The sequence below is a fragment of the Engystomops pustulosus genome, chromosome 11 (assembly GCF_040894005.1).
Source record: "Engystomops pustulosus chromosome 11, aEngPut4.maternal, whole genome shotgun sequence".
NCBI lineage: Eukaryota > Metazoa > Chordata > Amphibia > Anura > Leptodactylidae > Engystomops > Engystomops pustulosus.
In genome coordinates this window covers 78148595-78168783 of record NC_092421.1, presented here as the reverse complement: position 1 = coordinate 78168783, position 20189 = coordinate 78148595, and the positions used below count along the sequence as shown (strand labels likewise).

The 20189-nt window shown below is 37.2% G+C and overlaps 1 protein-coding gene across 3 annotated transcripts in view; it reads right to left on the bottom strand.

Annotated features, from left to right (window-relative positions):
• Positions 1-4698: 4698 nt before the first annotated feature.
• The window catches only part of LCOR (ligand dependent nuclear receptor corepressor), a 53662-nt gene continuing 38171 nt past the window's right edge, over positions 4699-20189 (bottom strand). For all 3 annotated transcript variants that reach the window (XM_072129725.1, XM_072129727.1, XM_072129726.1), the window contains one exon: positions 4699-12018. In XM_072129725.1, coding sequence (XP_071985826.1) covers positions 7752-12018 — 4267 coding nt within the window. In that variant the 3' untranslated portion in view covers positions 4699-7751. The remainder of the gene's footprint in view (positions 12019-20189) is intronic.

Sequence of the window (20189 nt, the reverse complement as noted above, 5' to 3'; positions counted from 1 at the left end):
CAGTGGCTCATTTTAATAAATACTGTGCAAAAATGCCATATACTGCACAACAGTAGTATTGCAGAATATGGTAGGAACAATCAGACCATCTAGGATTAATGTTCCCTAGAATGTCTAAAAAATGGTAAAAAAAAAAACAGACCCCCTCCTTGAACCTTAGGGGGTCTGAACACATACAGTTTACTGCTAGTACTATACTACTGTACATATATATATATTGCAGTATATTGTAAAATTACTGGATCTGTAAAAGATCCTGCTATGACGACCATGGAACTCTGATAGGGTCCTCAGTATCATAGCAAACAGCTGGTACCCTCCAATATGGTCACAGCCTGATCAAAGATGGTGGCGCCCATGTGGATGGCGGCAATTAAGAGGTTAAAACCTATGATTCATACCACAACAGATCACAGGTGTTCGCTGCATAATGCAACTAACATGTGCTATGTATTGAGCGGGCTCAGCCCATGAGTCTGCTCTAAACTTCCTTAAGCAACATGTGACATACAGGTAGAGAGGTGGTTACAATAGATAAATGAATAGATATCGTATAATTGTGACTATAAAAACCCCCCCAAAACATTAAATTGGGGGTAAAGAGGAATACATACTGTTTTCTTGCTGGTGGTGGCACTAGAACTGGTTAAAAGAAAAAGGGTAATCAATGGTTAATATTTTGCTTTTTCACATTTCCAAAGTTTCAGAGAGACCACTGGGGCATAGAGTGTTCAATTTGCATATCCAAAAGCTTTCCCTCATAGCTGGCTTAATCTGTCCAGATGGGTCTTCTAGAGGGGTTAATCTTAAGGGGGCTTTTCCGTGAAAGAAAATTCGAAATTTTCAATCCCCTACTGATGTTGACACATTAAACATCAATTTTAACCCTTTACTTCACAATTTTAATTGCTGTTTTAGCTCCTATGACTCAGTGATGGCCAGTCCAAAATTCCAGGGTGTGAGCGGGGACTCCCTAAGCAGATACATTATGATCCCTCTAGTTTTGTGAGCTGAAAATGTGGTTAGATTATCAGGGTACAGGTATATATAAACACTTTCATTTTGCTGCTGAACATTCATTAGTCTCTGACAGAGAGAGGAGACAGATCAGAGATCCATTAGATGCCTATTACACTGTCAGCTCTCCTACATCTCTGCTATTCCATAACACACTAAACCTGCTGTGCCTCCCCAGATAAAGAACTTATCTGTCTGAAGCTTGTAGTTCTCATGCTGCTGCTGCCGGCAGAATGTCAGTCTCTGTCTACAGGGGGGTGGGGCTAGAGTGCAGGGAGCAGAGAAAAACTCAGCACCACAGCTGTCACACAGAAATCCAAGATGGCTTCCCCGACACCAAGTCAGAAGTTACACAGTCGTGTCTAGGGGCAACAAAATTGTGTACACCAGGACTGATAGACAGCTGGACTTAAACCTACGAAATGCTGCATTTTTGTTCATAACAGTGTATTAGATGTGTTATTTTGTTATCCTGAGTACATTTAAGAAACTTGTCTTCGTGTGAATTCCCCTTTAACAGTTTTGAATCTGCATTGTGCGGCTAATGAAAATGCCTAGAGAGACGCTGTGTAGGAGGTTTCCAGTCTTAATCTTGCTTGTCTGTGTATTCACCCTCTTAAAAGTTAACAGGTGCAGCCCACGTATTGGTTATCTCTTGGAATGCAACTGAGATTTACAACAAAATCAGAGGCACAATTTAAGAAATTGTCAAATCGGAAAAGATTTGGCCATGGACGTTGCGATAAATTGTTTTGTGTGGTGGGTCATAAAATCACATGTCAACCAGCTACTTACTGTTCATCTGAATGCTTCTTGAATTTGTGGGAACATTAGTGTTCTCCAGTTTTTGTCCTGTGGTACTGTAGAGCTTACTAGGTTTAAGGATGTGTTTTAGGGTTTGGACATAAAAGTTAGCTATGGTTCTTGTGGTAAGGACTTGCCAATGTCAGGGTCCTATTGAAGAATACCTCAATGTTTGTTGAGAGGTTTCATGATTGGAGAATGATCAAATGTATATGTATTAATGAAGCTGGTAGAGCATTCTGAATCTGAATTCAGTGGGTGTCTGTGGTTCCAGATTTATGGAAGTGGTCTTTTTGTGAGCAGATTGGATTATCTATTGCTCGAAATGTTCTTTTGGAACTCATGATTCTTGTTCGAAGGCTCACTGGTCTGAAGAGTTTCTACAGAAAAGCCTTTTTTATGGTGTGAACTTTCAAAATAAAAAAAAAAAAAAAAAAGTCATCAATATACTGTTAGAAAAGCTTGATCTTCAATTAAAGATCTGGGTTGTAGCCCCAATACATAAGATGTCATAGGTGGGAGCCAATTAAGTGCCAATAGCCATTTATTTATTTTGACTGAAAATATCTGTCGGAAATGAAAAGTGTTGAGCTCAAATATGAATCTTATACTATATTAGCTTGTGACAAGGGCATATATCTATCCTGCCACAGGGTGGTAGCAATTGTGTTAAGACCAAATTCATGGGCGATGTGTATATATCATTCTGTCACATCCATCAGAATTCTGCGATACGTTGGTTTTCCAGATTAAATGGTTAAATTCTGTATAAAGTGCAGTCTCCGTTAGACAGGCGGGAAACTATTGGACATTTTGTAATAGATTATATACTGTGTCAAATTGTACATTTCATGGGGAGTTGGTAAAATAAGGCTTTGTTGTTTTTGAAATGATGAAATTCCAGTTTTTTGTCTTAAGTTTAAAATTCCTTTTCATGGATGTGGTTTACATGGCATTATTGCGTGATTACTGGGTCATAGACCAACTTCTAAAAACTATATATATATTTTCGAAAAAACTGCAGCACAGTCCTGGTAAGTAGTGGTAATGGGTGCTATCCTTGACTCTAACCAGTAGATATCAATTCAAAGAAAGCGGCAGCACTCCGAAATGGTGAAAAAAAACTTGTTTATTCCACCTCCCGCAACGTTTCGGCTGTTGTTCAGCTTGCGACAAAGACTGAACAACAGCCGAAACGTTGCGGGAGGTGGAATAAACACCAAGTTTTTTTTTTTTTTCCACTATTTCGGAGTGCTGCCGCTTTCTTTGAAAAAAAAAAAATATATATATATAATATATATATATATATATATATATATATATATATATATATATTATATATAATATATATATATATATATATTTATTACACACACACACACCTCTTTTTCTTTGTCGACCAAATTGGGGTTAGAGGAGAAGTCGATCAGGGCCTTACTTTAAGCACTAGCAGGGTTTCATAAAACGTTTTTAAAGTCAGTGTTACCCTGACATAAAGGGCAGGGGGATAATCCTTTCACATGATTATAGTGCTACCATCATTTTGCAAGAACCAAAGAAGAAAAAATTTCATGCCCTGTACGAAGGATCATTCTGAAAATTCCTCAAGAGAGCACAAGGACCAAAAAATAACCACTCAAACTCTTTCAAGTTCAAAAGGACTAAATTTTATGTAACAACTCTTTACTCAAGATCTAGTTGCATGCCCTTTATACTAGTGCTATGCAAATAAGCAAAAAAAAAAAAATAGTACATGATCCTCTATAAAACATTTTCATTAGACACATGCCGTCTAGAATCACAGCACATGTTTTCTTTATTTGGAAAGTTTTCAATGTGATAGCCTTCCCTTAAAACTATCATTGTTATCCTCCTGTGTTTGTTGCAGAAGTTAACAAAAAGTAAAATTCCAGGTGTTTTGCCAGTTTGGTTTTTTAAAAAGCTTAAAAGGAGGCAGGTTATGAGACTAAATTAAATTAGACTTTAGCACTTTGTCCACAGATGTGCAGCCAAGGAGTCTCAACGGAGGATTGGGAAAGGGTACGAAGAAAATCTACACATGACCCAAAATGCAGTTTAGTTTTCTTATTTATGCAGTTGATCAAATTCTTTATAACACGACAATCCCGTTTACGTTTCCGAGCGTAGGAGTGAGGATGGGTCTTTGTAAATCTAAGTGACATTAACAACATTAACATTCCTCTAATTATACGCATTTGCAACAGTAACAATGGCAAAACTTTTTTTTTTTTTCTTAACGGTTATTTTATTTTATTATTTTCTGTTTTATTTTATCTTTCGTTCAAGGGCAGCAAAACTTTGTAAGTGTAAATGGATGAATCTAGAGGACTGCCATTGTTTTCTATGAAAGTGCTTTAAAGGGTTGTATGGCGGCAGACAATACTTTTGAGAGAAGACTGGCCAATGTTTGACCTTGCTAATGGGAAAAAAAAATAAAAAAAGCTGACTAGCATCTTACTTTTCCTGCAGATGAAAGAACTATTAAAGTATACCCCTTTATATTCAAAATTATCGAGAAAGAGGTTGCACAACATATCTATAAGGCCTATAGTCAGAATATCAACCTGTAACCTTCTACAATCATATCGCTTCTTTATGCCTTCAGCGGTCTCTTTCGGTTTTTGGTTAAACTATTTTGATAATTTCATGCCATAGTGGTAGAGGTGGTAAGTGATTTTTTCGGAGTAACAAAGATCCCTTGTGCTCCAAGAACAAAAAAAACCAAGAGTTGGTTAATTTGTTGTCTTTAACATACAGAGAAAGTTAAAAATCTTTTGCTCCTTCGTAGATGAAGTATAAAAACTTTTACTTTAGAAACGGATAATGTCAGAAACGTTAAGTCAATTTGGTGTTGGAAAAATCTTTATAGTAATCAAAGCAAAGAAAAGCTTTAACAAATATATCAAAATCGATTTATATATAAATACACGGTACAGCAAAAGTTTAATTTATTTCTACTACAACATTTTAAATACCTCGAGTCGTCAGAAGTCAATAAAACCTTAAACATTTTTTCACAGTATCTGTACAGTCGTGTTAAAAGGGAGGAAAAAAAACATCTAAACCCATGTCTACAAAAATGACACTGCAATACAAAAATAGTAAAGACAGCTAAAAAAAAAAATAAAAAATCCCTGAACCTTTCCTTAGAGATGGCTCTGTACACAGCATGTTTCCCATTAACATAACAGATAAAACACACAAAATGAGGAGTTGACAATGTGCAATAGCAGGCGTGTACGGTCACAATCAACACAGCACACATTATTATCCTACTGGACAGAAATGGCTGCGAATAAATGATCACTACTTTCTAAATGAGCACAGAATGATATTTTCACAAAAGAAAAATACATGGACGTCCTGCTATACCATACACCTATTCAACCCAGCAGACAGGTAATACAAAATAGGTGTAAAATGGAAGCGTGATATATGAAAAATAACAAACCACACCATAAAAATAGGTCCTCAACTTAGGATGCAGGTACCCCAGGTGAAATACATGCAGCAGCGGTGGTGGTGTAGCATATCTAGGGAATTCAAAAACTATACAGAGAGGTTTTCCTGAACATTTGAACATGTTAGATTTGCAAAATAGTCACAAATATATTTTGTACAAAATTGACCTTCATTATTAACCATTTATGAAGACTCACTGACCTGGGATTTGCCAGATAATGGGTAAGTTATTATCAAGTTTAACAGCACTATCAAGTGTCCAACCCATGTACATGCGGTCCCCTACTCAAGGACACCCGACTTAAATGGACCTCTGTACCCAATGTAACCTCTGGTAAGCTGTAAGGCATCTCTAATGATTTTTATTGATAATCCTCCTTCCCATTGCAGAAAAAAGAAAATGTTGAAAATCCATTGTCACTAGGACAAAAAAATTTTTTTTTGGCTAGTAACAATTATAATATACAAATTCAACTTAATAACAAAGCCAAAGAACCAATCTTGTATGCCTGTTATTCAAAGATGCTCAGAATAAGTTGATTTTAGATTTGTTGGGAAACAATTCCAAATGCAAATTAGAAAGAAAAAAAAAACAAAAACAAAAAAAAAAACAAATTTTTGTACAATTCTCATTTGTTAAAAATATTGTGGTAGTGGAGAAATAGATACGGGGAAGCCAAAGCATGATGGAGCTAGACGTATTACAATCATTCTTGTATGCTACCAAACAATTATACATCAATTAAGCAACGCAATTGCTGCATTGCCAGATGCAAAGTTGCAGTATGAATAGACAATCGTTGCAAGGTCAACTTCACTTTTGACCTTTAGACTTCATAGTCATTGGAGGAAGGTTGATAGTTTCAATTTTTACTCAATACATACCCCATGCATCTGAAGCTGTCCATTTTCATTCACTTTAGTCTCTGTGTGTGGACACGTTTATTTTTGGAAAAAGTTTTTAATCTACTTAAGTTATGTTTCAGGTTTGAAATAGAAAGATAGAAATGTGTAGATTAATTTTCAAAAATGTGGCCAACAGTGCAAACTATTAATACTAGGACTCTACAAGGGTTTTGTGAGATCACATGATCGCTACCTAAAATATTCACTTTCAATTTTGGTCTTTGGAATGTTAATTTGGTTTATGGTTATACTTTAACTAAAAAAAAAAAAAAAAAAAAAAAAAAAAGGAGGGCAGGTAAGATGTTCTAGACTGATCGTGTACATCTTCGTTAAAAAGGAAAAATTTGTCTTTAACTTAAATCAAGTTTTAAAAACACCAGTGCAAGCAAGGTCTGCAACTAACCGCACAAAAATATGTCAACAGTTTACAGCGATGCATTGGATCTATTACACTCCATGTACAAACACATTTATGTTTACACATATGACATTTAAGTAGAGCTTGTTGGATTTCTAGCGATACCCTAATTTGTCCTGTACAAGAAAAAAAAAATATATATATATACACACATAATGCATAAGACATACAAAACGGTGTGTCAAAATCCACCTTTTCTGATGAGCCTCTGAATACTAAAAATGTATGCTCAAAACTTCTAAAAACATTTTTTAAATTAATGCTGACAGATTTTTCATTTACCAGTTCATTTGTGCAAATTCAATGAAATTCGAGTGCAAATTAAGAGTAATATAAATAGTATACAAGCCACTTTGATGCTTATACGATCGGAATCATTGACCTGACAAACCTGTTTCAAAAAGACACTTGTGTTCTTAAAAACATTTTGGAAAACGCAAGCAGAATAACCACATGAAACAAAAACAGCCATTTATAAAATTTCACAGGTAAAATTTTTTTTTTTAAAGCACCGAGTGTAGCTACTCAACACCTCAGCAAACACTCTAAACAATCATTCAACATTTTTAGCAGTTAACCAAAACATCTTGGTACAATATGGACATCAATTACATTTTTTAAATGGAAGCACCAAGTTACCATTTGAAATTAGCCAAGTATTAAATGTAATTTTTTTTTCAAATTGGTGAAGCTGAAATTTTAATTTTTTTTTTAAATTATATTCCTTTTGAATATAAATGAAGGAAACATTGTTTCCTGAAATTTTTTTTTCAGTACAAGTGCTTGTGCGTCAAGTATTAAATGCAAGGCTTATCACATGGCAGGTCTTTTAAAATAATAAACAAAAAACGATAAATAAGGCACTGTACTTTTGACATTTACAAATTAAAAATAACAACCAAGACCCAAAAAATAAAACAAATAGTAAATAACTTACATTTTGAGCACCAGAGGAAACATTAAAAAAAAAAAAAAAACACAAAAACGGTTAAATTCCTGACAATCCACTAAAATCAAACATGATCAGGATCTGTAGATATCGGGGGTTGCTACAGCTTATAATAAGGTTCAAAAATAATGCAAGACATTGTACAATAGTACACAGGTAACAGTTTATTGCTGTTCATTTATATTCAAGTGATCGTCCCTTGCGAGTAGTAGTAGGTTCCAGCTGTGACCTTGGTTTGCGTTGTCTTAGTTGGGAGCCGACATTTACTTTGCTTTTTGACGAGACCGTACATGCTGCTTTATGTAGTTCCTTTTTCCTATGTGAAGAGGAAAACCTGGTGATTTTAGGCAAATCTGACAAATGTTGGGGTTCTTTTTTAGTTGACCTTGTCTGACACTTTAGAACATGTTGCGATTTAAGATTTTTTTTTTGCATAGGAGTTATTGCTTTTCCTTTACGTAAATTTGTTTTGTTTTCCACTTTTTTCTTTGGAGCCTGTAAATTTGAAGTGGAGTCCATTTTACTCAGTTTACCCAATTTCATTCTTGTAGAGCCTGCATTTTTGTTGGTTGGAGGTTGTTTTGCTGCAGTTTTTCGCTTTTTATTTGGCTGTGCAACGGATTCCATCAAGGAGTCATTTCTGGAACGTTTTTTACTATTGTCATTCTTTATTTTAAGAGATTTAGAAGTGAAGGAGTTTGGGACTTTTTGCAAGCTTAATTGTTTAGTGGACGTTTCTTTCATATTTTCAGTATGGCCAGCTTTTTTCTTAGCATTATTTATCACACACTGTTTTTTGTTTTTATTTACAGTGCAAATTAAATTTTCCCTCAGTTTGTTGTATTTTTGTAGGATATGAATAGGGGCAATTTTTTTAACATTTGTTTCAGGCATTTTGCAGTCATTAGGTTCTTTTACTGTATCTTTAGTAACCTGATTAAGTGGGGCATTTACCAATTCATTCAAAGAGCTCTGTAAGGCGATATCATTGCGGGCCGGAAAAACTGAAGCAAATTTCTTAAGATGTTTCTTCAAGCGCTGAGCTTGCAAAGTGTGAGGATAAAGACTTTGGCTTGAATACTTAGGAGAAGGAATTATTGGCAGCTGATGCTCCTCCGGAATACGAGTGTTTGAATTCTTTACAATTACTAAAGACTTTGTTTCTGTGGTTTCCATAAACCATCGACAAATATCTGAAAATTTAGAAGAATTGGTAAACAACATCTGCATTGGTGAAGATCTTGGTCCATCCTGAATACTTTTCGGCCTACGAACCCTTTTTTTTGTTTTCCAAATTTCCTTTAATTTGTCCGCTTTATTTTTTGACTTTGCCATGTTTGCCGCTTCTTTGTCTAATGGAATCCAATTTTGGTGAATGGTTGTGTACATGTCATTAAAATAAGAGATACGTTCATGATTTTCTTCTTCGGTACACCAGTCTATAAATTTTGGTCTATTTTGATTGTTAGCACCATTGTTTATTTGATTAATTCCTGCAGACAGGTTTTTTAATTTACAACATTTAAAGTTCTTCATCGAATCCATCGAAGTTTTTAAGGCAACATTCTTTGTGTTACTCTTCGTTTGAGAGCTAAAATTTGAGTCATTATCTGATAATCTTTTACCACTTGTTTGAAGCTGCAATGGACAAGCTTTTCGCAAATTTGTTGCACCAAGTTTACATCTTGTATCCACCATATTTGGGGACTTCTGAGGACTTTGTTTTACAAAAGACACCATTCGCTCATCAGAATGAATATTAAAATATATTTTGATATTTTCGAACTTAAAAGGGGATGAAAAAGTACTTTTTAACATGCTTTTCCAAAGTAATGGTTCACCCTCTCCACAATGACGGTTTAAAGATGCTGCAAAATAATTTTCCCCATCGCAACAATCTTCAATTGGATAATTAATGGAGGAGGAGCATGGTGTATTTTCTGTTTTAAATTGCACAGAACGCTTTGCTGAATTGGAGCCTTTAGTGAAAGATAAAAGTACCTGAAGGGAAGAAATGGTCTGTAATGGCGGGTCAACTGATAGCTCACGACTACGAAGACATCGGTCAGTTGGGGCGGGAACTTTTTTATGCCTTTTCAAAGGTGTAATAGGTTTATGTTCATTGAAACTTAGTGAATTGTCTGGAGTGACTGCAGTGATGTTACTATCCCCATCAGTCAGTTCTGTTTTTAACGGTTCATCAAATGTATCATCGCTGTTGCAAACAGATGAAGATACAGTATCATGATGGAGATGATCTTTTGAAACATTTTCTTCTAGTCTCACGTTAACATTTCCCACATTTTTAGCACATATATCTAAAAGATTATGTAAATGTTCAGCAGGCCTTAATCCATCTGACGTAGGACAAGTGAGTTCATCAAGTAAAGGTTGTGGGTCATCCATAGGTTTTAGTGCATGATCTTTTGTCTCCATTTCATCAGAAACATCACGAGCTAGGCTTTGACCATCCCTAAGAGTGGGTAATATTTTCAAACCTATGGAGTCTACTTCATCTTCAACCCCATTTTGCACAGAATGTTCCTGCAACTTATCCAGACTATTAGAACTATTAATATCACATTGTGAAATTGGATTAATTGGATGTTCTAAATTTTCTTTGGGTTTAACATCCGAATAGTTTTCTGAAGACATCTGTATTAATGATTTCTGTGTAGAAATAACAGCAGGACTATCAATTATTTCCAAAGATACTTCAGATACGATCTTAGAATCATTAAGCTTGGAAAAACCTATGTTTGGGAAATCTGTGTTAGAAATACCATTTGGGAGCGATAATGATTTTGCAGAGAAAGCAATTGCATGGCTGTTAGGCGCGATAGCAAAATCTTGCTGTATTTCTGTACGAGAAGGACTACATTGAGGCGTTTTATCATGGTTAGAAAGCACTTGGTTATTTTTTAATGAAACATTTATTTCCAAGTCTAATGCTGTGGCATCTGAACTTTCTTCTTGACCACAAGAATTATCGGAATGGGAGACTTGACCGTTAGGCTCTACTACCAATTCTTCTACAGTTTTTTCATGAATGGCATCTATATTTACTATAGAATTTATTTTTGTCTTTGGAATTTCATCTAGTGCGAGTTCGTCGTGGTTGTTTTCGACACATGCTATTTGAGCTTCTTGAGACAACATAGTTATCAAAGAATCGGAAACATCTACTGGCACTGCAGCCAAACCCAGGTGTTCATCCAGACGGTTTTTCGATTCATTACTGCTAGAAGAATCTGGTATGCACTCTCCAAAATCATCATTCTGTGGTGTAGAATTAAAATAGTAGTTTTCTACTCTTTTCTCTTCTACATTGAACAAGGACACGGCATCCGTAGAAGGTAGTGTCTCAATCAAGTCATTAGGAATAATTAATGCTTCAGAAATATCTAATGCCGGGTTTCCTCTGTCCTCAACTTTTGAACTTCTTACCAATGTGCGAACAGTGGACAGTTCACAACATTCAGAACCGTACAGATATCCTCGGGTACTTTTCCTTGCAGTTTGCCGAGGACAAACTACAGGCTTGTGAGTTTCGAAGTGGCATTGGGTTGTAATTGGCTCACTTATGTAAACTACATCACATTGTTTATCACAATCATTTGTCATCAAGAGTTGAGTATCCCTACATTTAACCGTTTTTAAACGCTTATTTTCAAGTGCTCTGATTTTGTGTAAAGTTGACCCGGAATAGTCAGCAAGATGCTGAAACGGACTCTCGTGAAAATTTGCAAGTTTCTTGACCGTTACTGTAGTAACTGAATTTTCCTGCTTTAATTTACAGTCATTGCAGTCCAAAAAAGTCGGTTTAGGGTTAATGTATTGCGTGTTCTCCTTATTGGCAATTTTTGGGATGTCTGTAGGGAGTTCAGACCCAGGGGAATCATTGAGCATGTTTATTGCAGAGTTACTACGTGAAAGAACACCGTGTTCTGAATAAACTGTCTGATTAACTTCAGATATTTTTGAAAAGACTGTTGCGGTTTTACCCTCGGTTTTTGAATTGGCTACAGGATTATCTGTCATGGTTTGGTCTGTGGCATGACATAAATGAATGGAATGATCTGTTTTATAATCTGGAGGTTGTGGGTTACCATCGTGATATTTGTCCTCATGTAGATCTGTGTTAGTATTTATTGTGACTTGACAATTTGAAGAAGATTCAGAAGCAGATTTGCTCACCTCCATAGGGGAATACACTTTTCTATCAGAATAAGAATGATCATAGCCTTCTATATTAGCATTTACAACCTCAGAGACTGGGGCACTTTGACTTTTAGATTTCAGAATGGATTCTTCAGTGCATAAATTGTTCAACACGCGAATAAACTGCTTTTGGTGTTGTGAACATAGCTTAGACATGAACAGTTCCAGTGTTAAACCTGATTTGTTAGGGTCCATTTCTTTCTTTTCTGTATCCTGAGTGCTGGAAAAAAAAAAGGGAACAAACATTTAGTGACACGATTATACATCATTTAAGTCAACACATTCCTAGCAAATTCTTACCATTAGCAACACTGCATTGCTATAGCGCTTTGTAAGTGGTTATAAATAGAAAGAGGAACTAGCAAAATTACAGCAGGAAAGACTCCCCTCAAAAAGAGAACATGTCAGCAGGGAATGCCCCTACAAACTACACACAGTAGCCTTTAGAGGTCTTTACATGTGTTACACTGATGCCTTTAATTGATGGTATTTTAGCCAACAATCTTCAAAAAAAAAAAAAAAAAAAATTTATTGACGTCCTCTGTTCCAATCATGGAGGAGCGAAGCTGCAGTCAAATTAGCTCACCCTCCTCACTGACACTGCTAACCGGGCTTAAGAGAATTCCTGAGTATGGGGAGAAGAGCAGGTTGATTTCTCTTTAAACAGCCAGCATCATTCTCAAACTCCACCTTCCTAAGGGAGTGCTTAACGATATAGCAGAGCTGAGTAACACAAAACCACTCTCTCCCTCCTGCTCCTCCTCCATCTGGAATTCTCTTCAGCCCAGTTAGTGTCAGCGTCAGGTAGCTTGACTGTACACTGCAGCTACTCACCTCCATGACTGGAACAGAGGACACCAATAAATTGTTTTTAGATGTTTCTATCCATTAGAGCCTCTATTCTTCTAAATGGTACAGTGTGTGGTTTGTGGGGGGAGAAGGTCACTGGTGACAGGTTCTCTAAGAAAAAAAAAAGTCATGATGATTCTCAGGTCTGCAGATTGCACCTTAATAATAAACCTCAAGGTATTTAAAAGATGAACCTTAAGACCTGGAAATATCACAACGAGCCTAATTAGTGTATATTTGCAAAGCTGGAGGTCAACAAGCAAGCTTATGGTTGTAGGATTTGAAAAATAATTGGAACAGCCATTGACAAAGCAACCAACAAATGCAATGGTGTTGTGCATAGGAGATCTCTTTAAGGATTTTTCTTCGATGTTCTTTTTTTCAATTAGTTATGATAAAAAATAAATGGCTAAATTTGTGCGATGAAAAATTTACTGTATACAGTCGTGTCTAAGCAGAGTTTTGCAGCACCAAAATGTGCTGAAAAACCTCACCTCCACTTATACAAGAGTCAATAAAATAAAAAAAAATTCCGGCATCGCCAATGCTCCCCGTGGCTTTTCTTCAGTCTTCTCTCTGCTGTAACAGCTGGCAGAGGTACGGCGCACACTATAATGCAGCGGTGTCACCGCTGATTACGTCATAGTATGTGGACGTGTCTCTGCTAACTGTTACAGCAGAGAGAAGAAAGAAGAGGAGCTGCACAGAGCGCCGGGGGTGCTGGAAGGTGAGTATGTAAGTTTATTTTTTTTTTTTATGTGCTGGGCATACTGGGGGCTGGCTGGCTGTATACTGGGGGCTGGCTATATACTGAGAGGCTGTGACCAATGCATTTCCCACCCTCTGCTTATACTGGAGTCAATAGGTTTTCCCAGTTTTTGTGATAAAATTAGGGGCCTTGGCTTATACTCAAATTTATAAGGTAGCTTTTATAGGATCGACCAAAGCTGAACTCACATACAATGTAGTTAGCGGTTAAAAAAATACGGGAACCATAGGTTTCTGTAGGATTTTAGTAAATTATTTAAGTGTCTCTATATACTGCATTTTGTCTTCGTAGGCCTCTATTGTGTTTTATATCAAACAAAAAAAAGTCACTCTTAACACTGAAAAATGCTGGACATTTTGCAGTTTAAATAAACCCCTGTAGTTTCACCAACTTCAAGACTTTCTTACACAACCAGTTTGCAGGTTGAAAAAAAACGCTGCACTCAACCATGGTTGGTGCAGTTATTGCGACTCTACTCCACTCATCTCTACAAAAAAAAAAAAAAGTCTGGTGGTGTGGTGCCGTTTTTGAAAGAAAGCAGCCAAGTTTTTCATCTTTTTAAAAAGTTTTACAACCCCCTTTAATTTAAACAAAAAAAGTCCTTTCTACTAATCAAACTGCCATGTGCAGACGCGTCATAGGCCTGTGCCTAATAGAAAATAGACTAAACAGAAAAATAGGCTAATTACATACCACCATCATTGATTTCCATTATAACGGAAAACATATGTTACTTGTAATGGAAACACTGCCGTTCATTTAGACTTGCATGTTAAAAAGGTTCCTTTAACCCCTTGACGCTCTGCTGAGCCCTCTTCATACACAGGGGGAGCGGGGTGGGGGTTTGTTGCATATTGTAGTATAGTAGTAGCATTGCAGTATATGGTAGGAACGATCAGATCATCTAGGATTTATGTACCCTAGAGGGTCTAAATAGTAAAATAAAAAAAATAAATAAAAAAACTAAAAAGAGTTTAAATTGAACCAATATAAAACGTAATAAACAGTAAAAATCACAGACAGACAGAATAGGTATCACCGAGTCCAAAGTGCCCGATCTATCAAAATATAAAAAACGTATTACCGGCAGTGAACCACATAACAGAGACGCGACTTTATGCCATTTTTTTATGTGATGTAAAATGGTGTAAAAGTGACCAAAATGTCGCACAGACCTCAAAAATGGTAGCAATTAAAACGTTGGCTCATTTCACAAAAAATGCCATCTAATACTGCTCCGTACACCAAAGTATGAAAAAGTTACGTTATTAGCTTCAGAAGATTTTTTTAATTTTTGAAAATCTATCACCATGATCGAACTGAACCAAAAGAATAAAGCAGAGGTGATATTTGGGGCGCACGAAGAAAGTCATAAAAACTAAGCCCACAAGAAAGCAGCGCGGACATAATTTTCTTTCCAATTTTCCCACATTTATTTTTTTCCAGCTTCCCAGTACACGCCATGGAATAATAAAATGTGACGGAGAAGTAGGTGGAGAGCAAGAAATGAGCGAAAAAACCCTGCGTCCTTAAGGGGTTAAGTCATGCCTCTGTTAATTGTAGTAGGAAAAGTAGAATCACGCTAATTTTTTCCCCGTTATAACAGAAGAAGTATGCATCACATGATGGCACGTCGAGTGTATATGAACGTTAAGGCCGCTTTCACACAGCATTTTTGGGGGGCAGATATCTGGCAGCAAGTATCCGACCGGATATACATCTCCATAGACGGCTAGGGTGCTAGCAGGGCCCCAACATGCCCTATGCTTCCCCACACATACGGTTGGGTGACATGCACCGCTATGGGGAGGTGCTAAGGAGAGAGCACTGCTGCAGGCTTGCCATTCATATGGCCGGGCGAGCCTAAGGCTATATTCACACGAACGTATGGGGGCGTATATATGGCCACCGTATATACGGCCGATATACGTCCCCCATACACTTCTATGGGCGCACGGCACCGTACCGTTCCGTACTGGGGAAAAAGATAGGACCTGTCCTATGTTTTCCCGTAATACGGCGCCGTGCGCCATAGGTTGCTATGGAGAGGGGCGGGGGTGAGCTGCGCTCACCTCCTCCTCCTCTCCCCGTACACTGCCGTTGCCCGCTACGGTACGGTACGGGCGGGCAACGGCAGTGTGAATATAGCCTAAGGCTGTGTGTAAGAAGCCTAATTCTAAGGATATAGCATGCTACATCTTACATAGAGGAAAGCGCTACACGTTTACATCAAGTTATCTGATTTATTACATCATGTTACCGTTATTTAATTAATATATGGCAAATGCCTAATCTAGCTGTGTCCTATAATACAGGCTTTAATCAGGTTCTTTACAATCCTATGAGGGAACATTTTTACATAAGTTATTCCCAATCAATGCTTAGCGTTTACATCTAAAAAGGGGAGTGTTCACATGTTGCCGACCGAACTGCATTCAGTTTTGGGTGCAGTTTCTTCATCCATCAGCTGAAAGGAATTCACGGAGACTGTAAGACACGTTTATTGAACAGGTTTGCCATGAAAAATCATTAACCTCAACAAACCAGAAAGCAGTTAATTGGGGTTGGATGCAGTTTTAATAGCAAAGTGTGAACCAGCCAATGCGATCGGACAATTAACAAGCAAATATACAATGTATGTCTATGTAAGTTTGGGGTCTCAGAACCAAACTTAAAAGTTGGAACTCTTATGATCCACACTTCCATTTCAAAACTGGTTTGAATAGGGTTTGTTAACTTTGCACGCTTCCATTACAAAAATATTTGGCCATTATAAACACATTTCCTCTTAAACCAAGAGTCTGCTTTATTGTGCATAGCAGCTTTCACGTCTACGGATTTTAAAGAATAATCACCTCACCGTCCCCTTACAGCTTTAGCTGAGCTACTATAATGCACTACAAAGCAAACCCATCAGGTTGATTTGGGACCCAAAACCAACTACAGGCCCTTAGGGTTCCAAATCGACCTTTTTGAAATCTTTATATGTTAAAAAATGAAAATTAAATACTTACCTAGATGTGAGTCTGATGAGGCACAAATCAGACACATAGTCGATCCATGGTGTAATATTTCAGGTTCATTTGCCGAAACGTGCATGAGGAGAGTATCAAGTTTTTGTGCCCACCCCCAATGCATAAAAACAGGGCAATTTGGGACACAACATCCGATCCATAAGGATTTGTGGGTTGGTTCAGTATCCCAAATTACAGTTAATTGTTTTAATAACTGTAATTTGCTTAAAAGTAGCTTCTTCGGTGGTTCCTTTTAAAACGTAATTGTAAAGTTGTGATTTTTCCAAATTCTCATATGCGATTTCCCCTTTAAAAAAAAAAAAAAAAATGAAGCCCATATTGTGCTGCCCACCCTTTTCTTTCCAAAGTTAATGCATTTTTTTGTACTGAAAGTGTTTAACAAAAAGTTCTCACCAGTGGGCGGAGTCTAACGTCTGACTGTACCGAATCAGAGTTCAATTGAATCTGCCCGCAAATCCCATAATGCCTTGTATTCGGTCTCAAATAATTTTAGCATTAAATTCATTTAGAGTCCCACAAGTAAATACACATACAGGATGTATATGGTGACTAGCCTGGTAGCTTGCATCACATGGGAGCGCATGGAACATGTAATAAGTGATAGAAATCATTAGTATAACAGTTACATGAAGCGTATAGCCTGTGCTGTGTGGGTACTAAGGATTAATAGCTTCTCTGCAAAGAGCTCAGTGCCAAATACAAGGTGGGGGAAAGAGGTAAAAAGAAAAAGACATAGAAAGTTCTGTAGAATCACAGACTGGGTGAAAGAACTCCTAGGGAACAGGGGAGATCTTGTACCTCACTATTCTGTGTCGGGACATACATACAGTCCTGAACACATCCAGTCCTTCTAAATACACAGAGCACTGTCACATGACCTCCTCCTCTGAGAAGCAGCTCCTCCCAGGAGGGTTTAATGTGAATTGTTGCAGTTTTGCAGGAAGCACAGATAAAGCAGATACAAACCATGTGTTTAACCTCTTCTCTGATAAATACACGTTATGCAGCTATGTAGGTGTTTGGGCCATATCTTCACTTGCGACATTGTAAGATGTCACACAAAAAAAATTGCACGGAAAATTGTGCAACTGCAGATTAAGGGCTCACTGGTAAATGCTTTTATTACTTCTAATTTATTTTAAAATGGAACAACTTGAAGTGTAGATTTTATAAAATTATGTTCCAAAGTAAGACCAAGTTATTGACGTCAGAATACAATTTTATTTTTTTTTATGCAAAAGATTTACTTTATTTGCAACCTATCAATTTGGTAATCGCACAGACCCAAAGAATAAAGGGGCGCCGTCATTTGGAGCGCACAGTAAAAGCTGTAAAAACAGAGCCACAAGAAAAATGTCACATAAGGGTTTTTTTTTTGTTCACTGCATATAGAATTTTTTTTTTCCTACTTCCCAGTAAATGGCATGAAAATTTAAATATTGACACAAGGAAGTACACTGAAAACAAGGCCTTATAAAGCGCTGTACAAGGAAAAATAAAAAAGGTTATATGGATTATTATTAATTTTTTTTAATAAAGGGGAGTAAAAAACCGAAACAGAAAATTGGGGGAAAAAAAACACAAAACAAAAAAAAACTTAAGCTTTGAACTTTTAAAAAGGTATTCGCAAAAGACTGTTCCCTGTAGTAGAAATACTGCCTCAAGCATTGTTTTTGATATAGAGATTGGAGTTACAGTGGGGAAAATAAGCACTGGGCACACTGCCAATTTAGCAAGTTTCCCTCCTACAAATAATGGAGAAGTCTATAATTTTATTGTAGGAACACAATAAAATCCAGAAAATCACATTGTCTGATATTTTTTTTTTTTAAAGAATTTGCATGGATAAGTATTTATCACACTAAAACAGAAATGAATATTTGCTACAATATTGTAATTGATTTGGTTTGCACACATCGCAGCAGTCCCAGTCCTCCATACAGATCTGCTGCAGATCTTTCAGGTTTTGGGACTGTGGTTGGGCAACATTCAGTTTCAGATTCTTCCAGAAACTTTGCGATTGGGTAGACCACTTGGAATTCTTCTTAGGGAGACGCTCCTTAGTTATCCTTGCTATGCGTTTCTGGTCATTGTCATGTTGGAAGTCCCAGCCATGATCCATCTTTAATGGCATTACTGAGGGAAGGAGAGGTTGCCAAAAACGTGGTCAAACCAATCCGCCCTTCAATATGGTGCAATCCATCCGTCTCCTTTGCAGGAAAGCACCCTTAAAGTAAGAGATTTCCACCCCCGTGCTTTACTGTTGGGACGGTGTTCTTGGGTGTGTACTCATCCATCTTCCTTCAAGCATGTCAAAAAGGTCTATTTTGTCTCATCTGACCAAGTTCGCTTCTCAGGAGCCTCCTCTGGATCATCCAGATGATCATTGGTGAACTTCATATGGGCCTTAATTTGTGCTTCAGTGTGGAGTGGGAAATTGCATGCCCTGCATTATTTTAACATATGACAGCGTAATAATAAATCTTACAGACTGGTCCCAGCTGGCTTCAGGTCATTGACCAGGTTCTCCTCTGTAGTTATGGACCGTTTCCTCAGAATCATCCACCCACACGAGGAGAAATCTTGCATGGAGCCAAAGACCGAGGAATACTGACAATCTTGTCGTCCCTCCATTTTTTCACAATTGTGCCAACAGCCGTTGCCTTCACACCAAGATTTTGCCTATTGTCCTGCCGCCCATCCCAGTCTAGTGCAGGTCTACAATTGGCTCCAGCTGTCCATGGTGGAGAGGTAGGAGTGTGATTGATCTAGAGGACTAGTGGTTTTTTTCTTTTTTTTTTTTTTTTTACAGGCAACAAGTTCGAAAAGGTATTATTAATACAGGTAATGGGCACAGAGTAGGAGCAGATTCCTAAATAAAAAAGCAAATAAGTCTTCAGAAAACCAGAATTCTTCCCGGCTGGTAGGTGATCAAATACTCATTTCATGCAATAAAGTTGAAAATGTAAAAAAAATTGTACAAATGTGATTTTTAGTATTTTATATTCTCAGAGTTTACAGTACACCCATTATAAATAAAAATTAGACTACTCCATTCTTTGTAGACATCAGAAAAGAAGTACTACTGATTCTGCCAATGTAGACCACGACTCCTCCCGATACTTGCCACACTTTTCTACAAGGTGGTCAGGTCAAGTCAGTTAACAGTGACTAGAATGCTACACGCTAGTGGTTTAGGGGACATGGACATAACAGTAAAGTCCAATTAGCAAAGAGGAGAGTTGGTTTTCCCATCATTTGCAGGAAAAGCTAAGAGGCCTGAACATCAGGAAATGAAGGATGAAACAAGTCATATCTGGGGCCAATTTAGCACACCTGTAATAAGGCCTAAGAGGTATGCAAAAAATATGGAATTGTTTTGGGTCCAATGCATGAAAATTGTGAATTTGGGGTCTGCTAGTCACCTTTGAAAGGTGGGCCAAGGCATATTATCCTCACCCCAACAGATTTGTTATAACATCTGAAACGTATTCTGGTCCTTGGCCCCTGTATGCCTCCACCTGGAGCATGTCTGGAGCATTTTGCTGCAGTTATAAAAATTGTTACAATACCATCTACTGAAGAAAAATAAGTGTAGTGTTGCCATTTATACAGAATAAAATAGTTTATAAAAAGACACAGGTCCATTAAAGTTCAACCAAGGAAGGGAAGGGATTGGATGAGGAAGGGATTTAGTGGAAACAATTCTATATAACATAACCATCAATGTTATTTAGG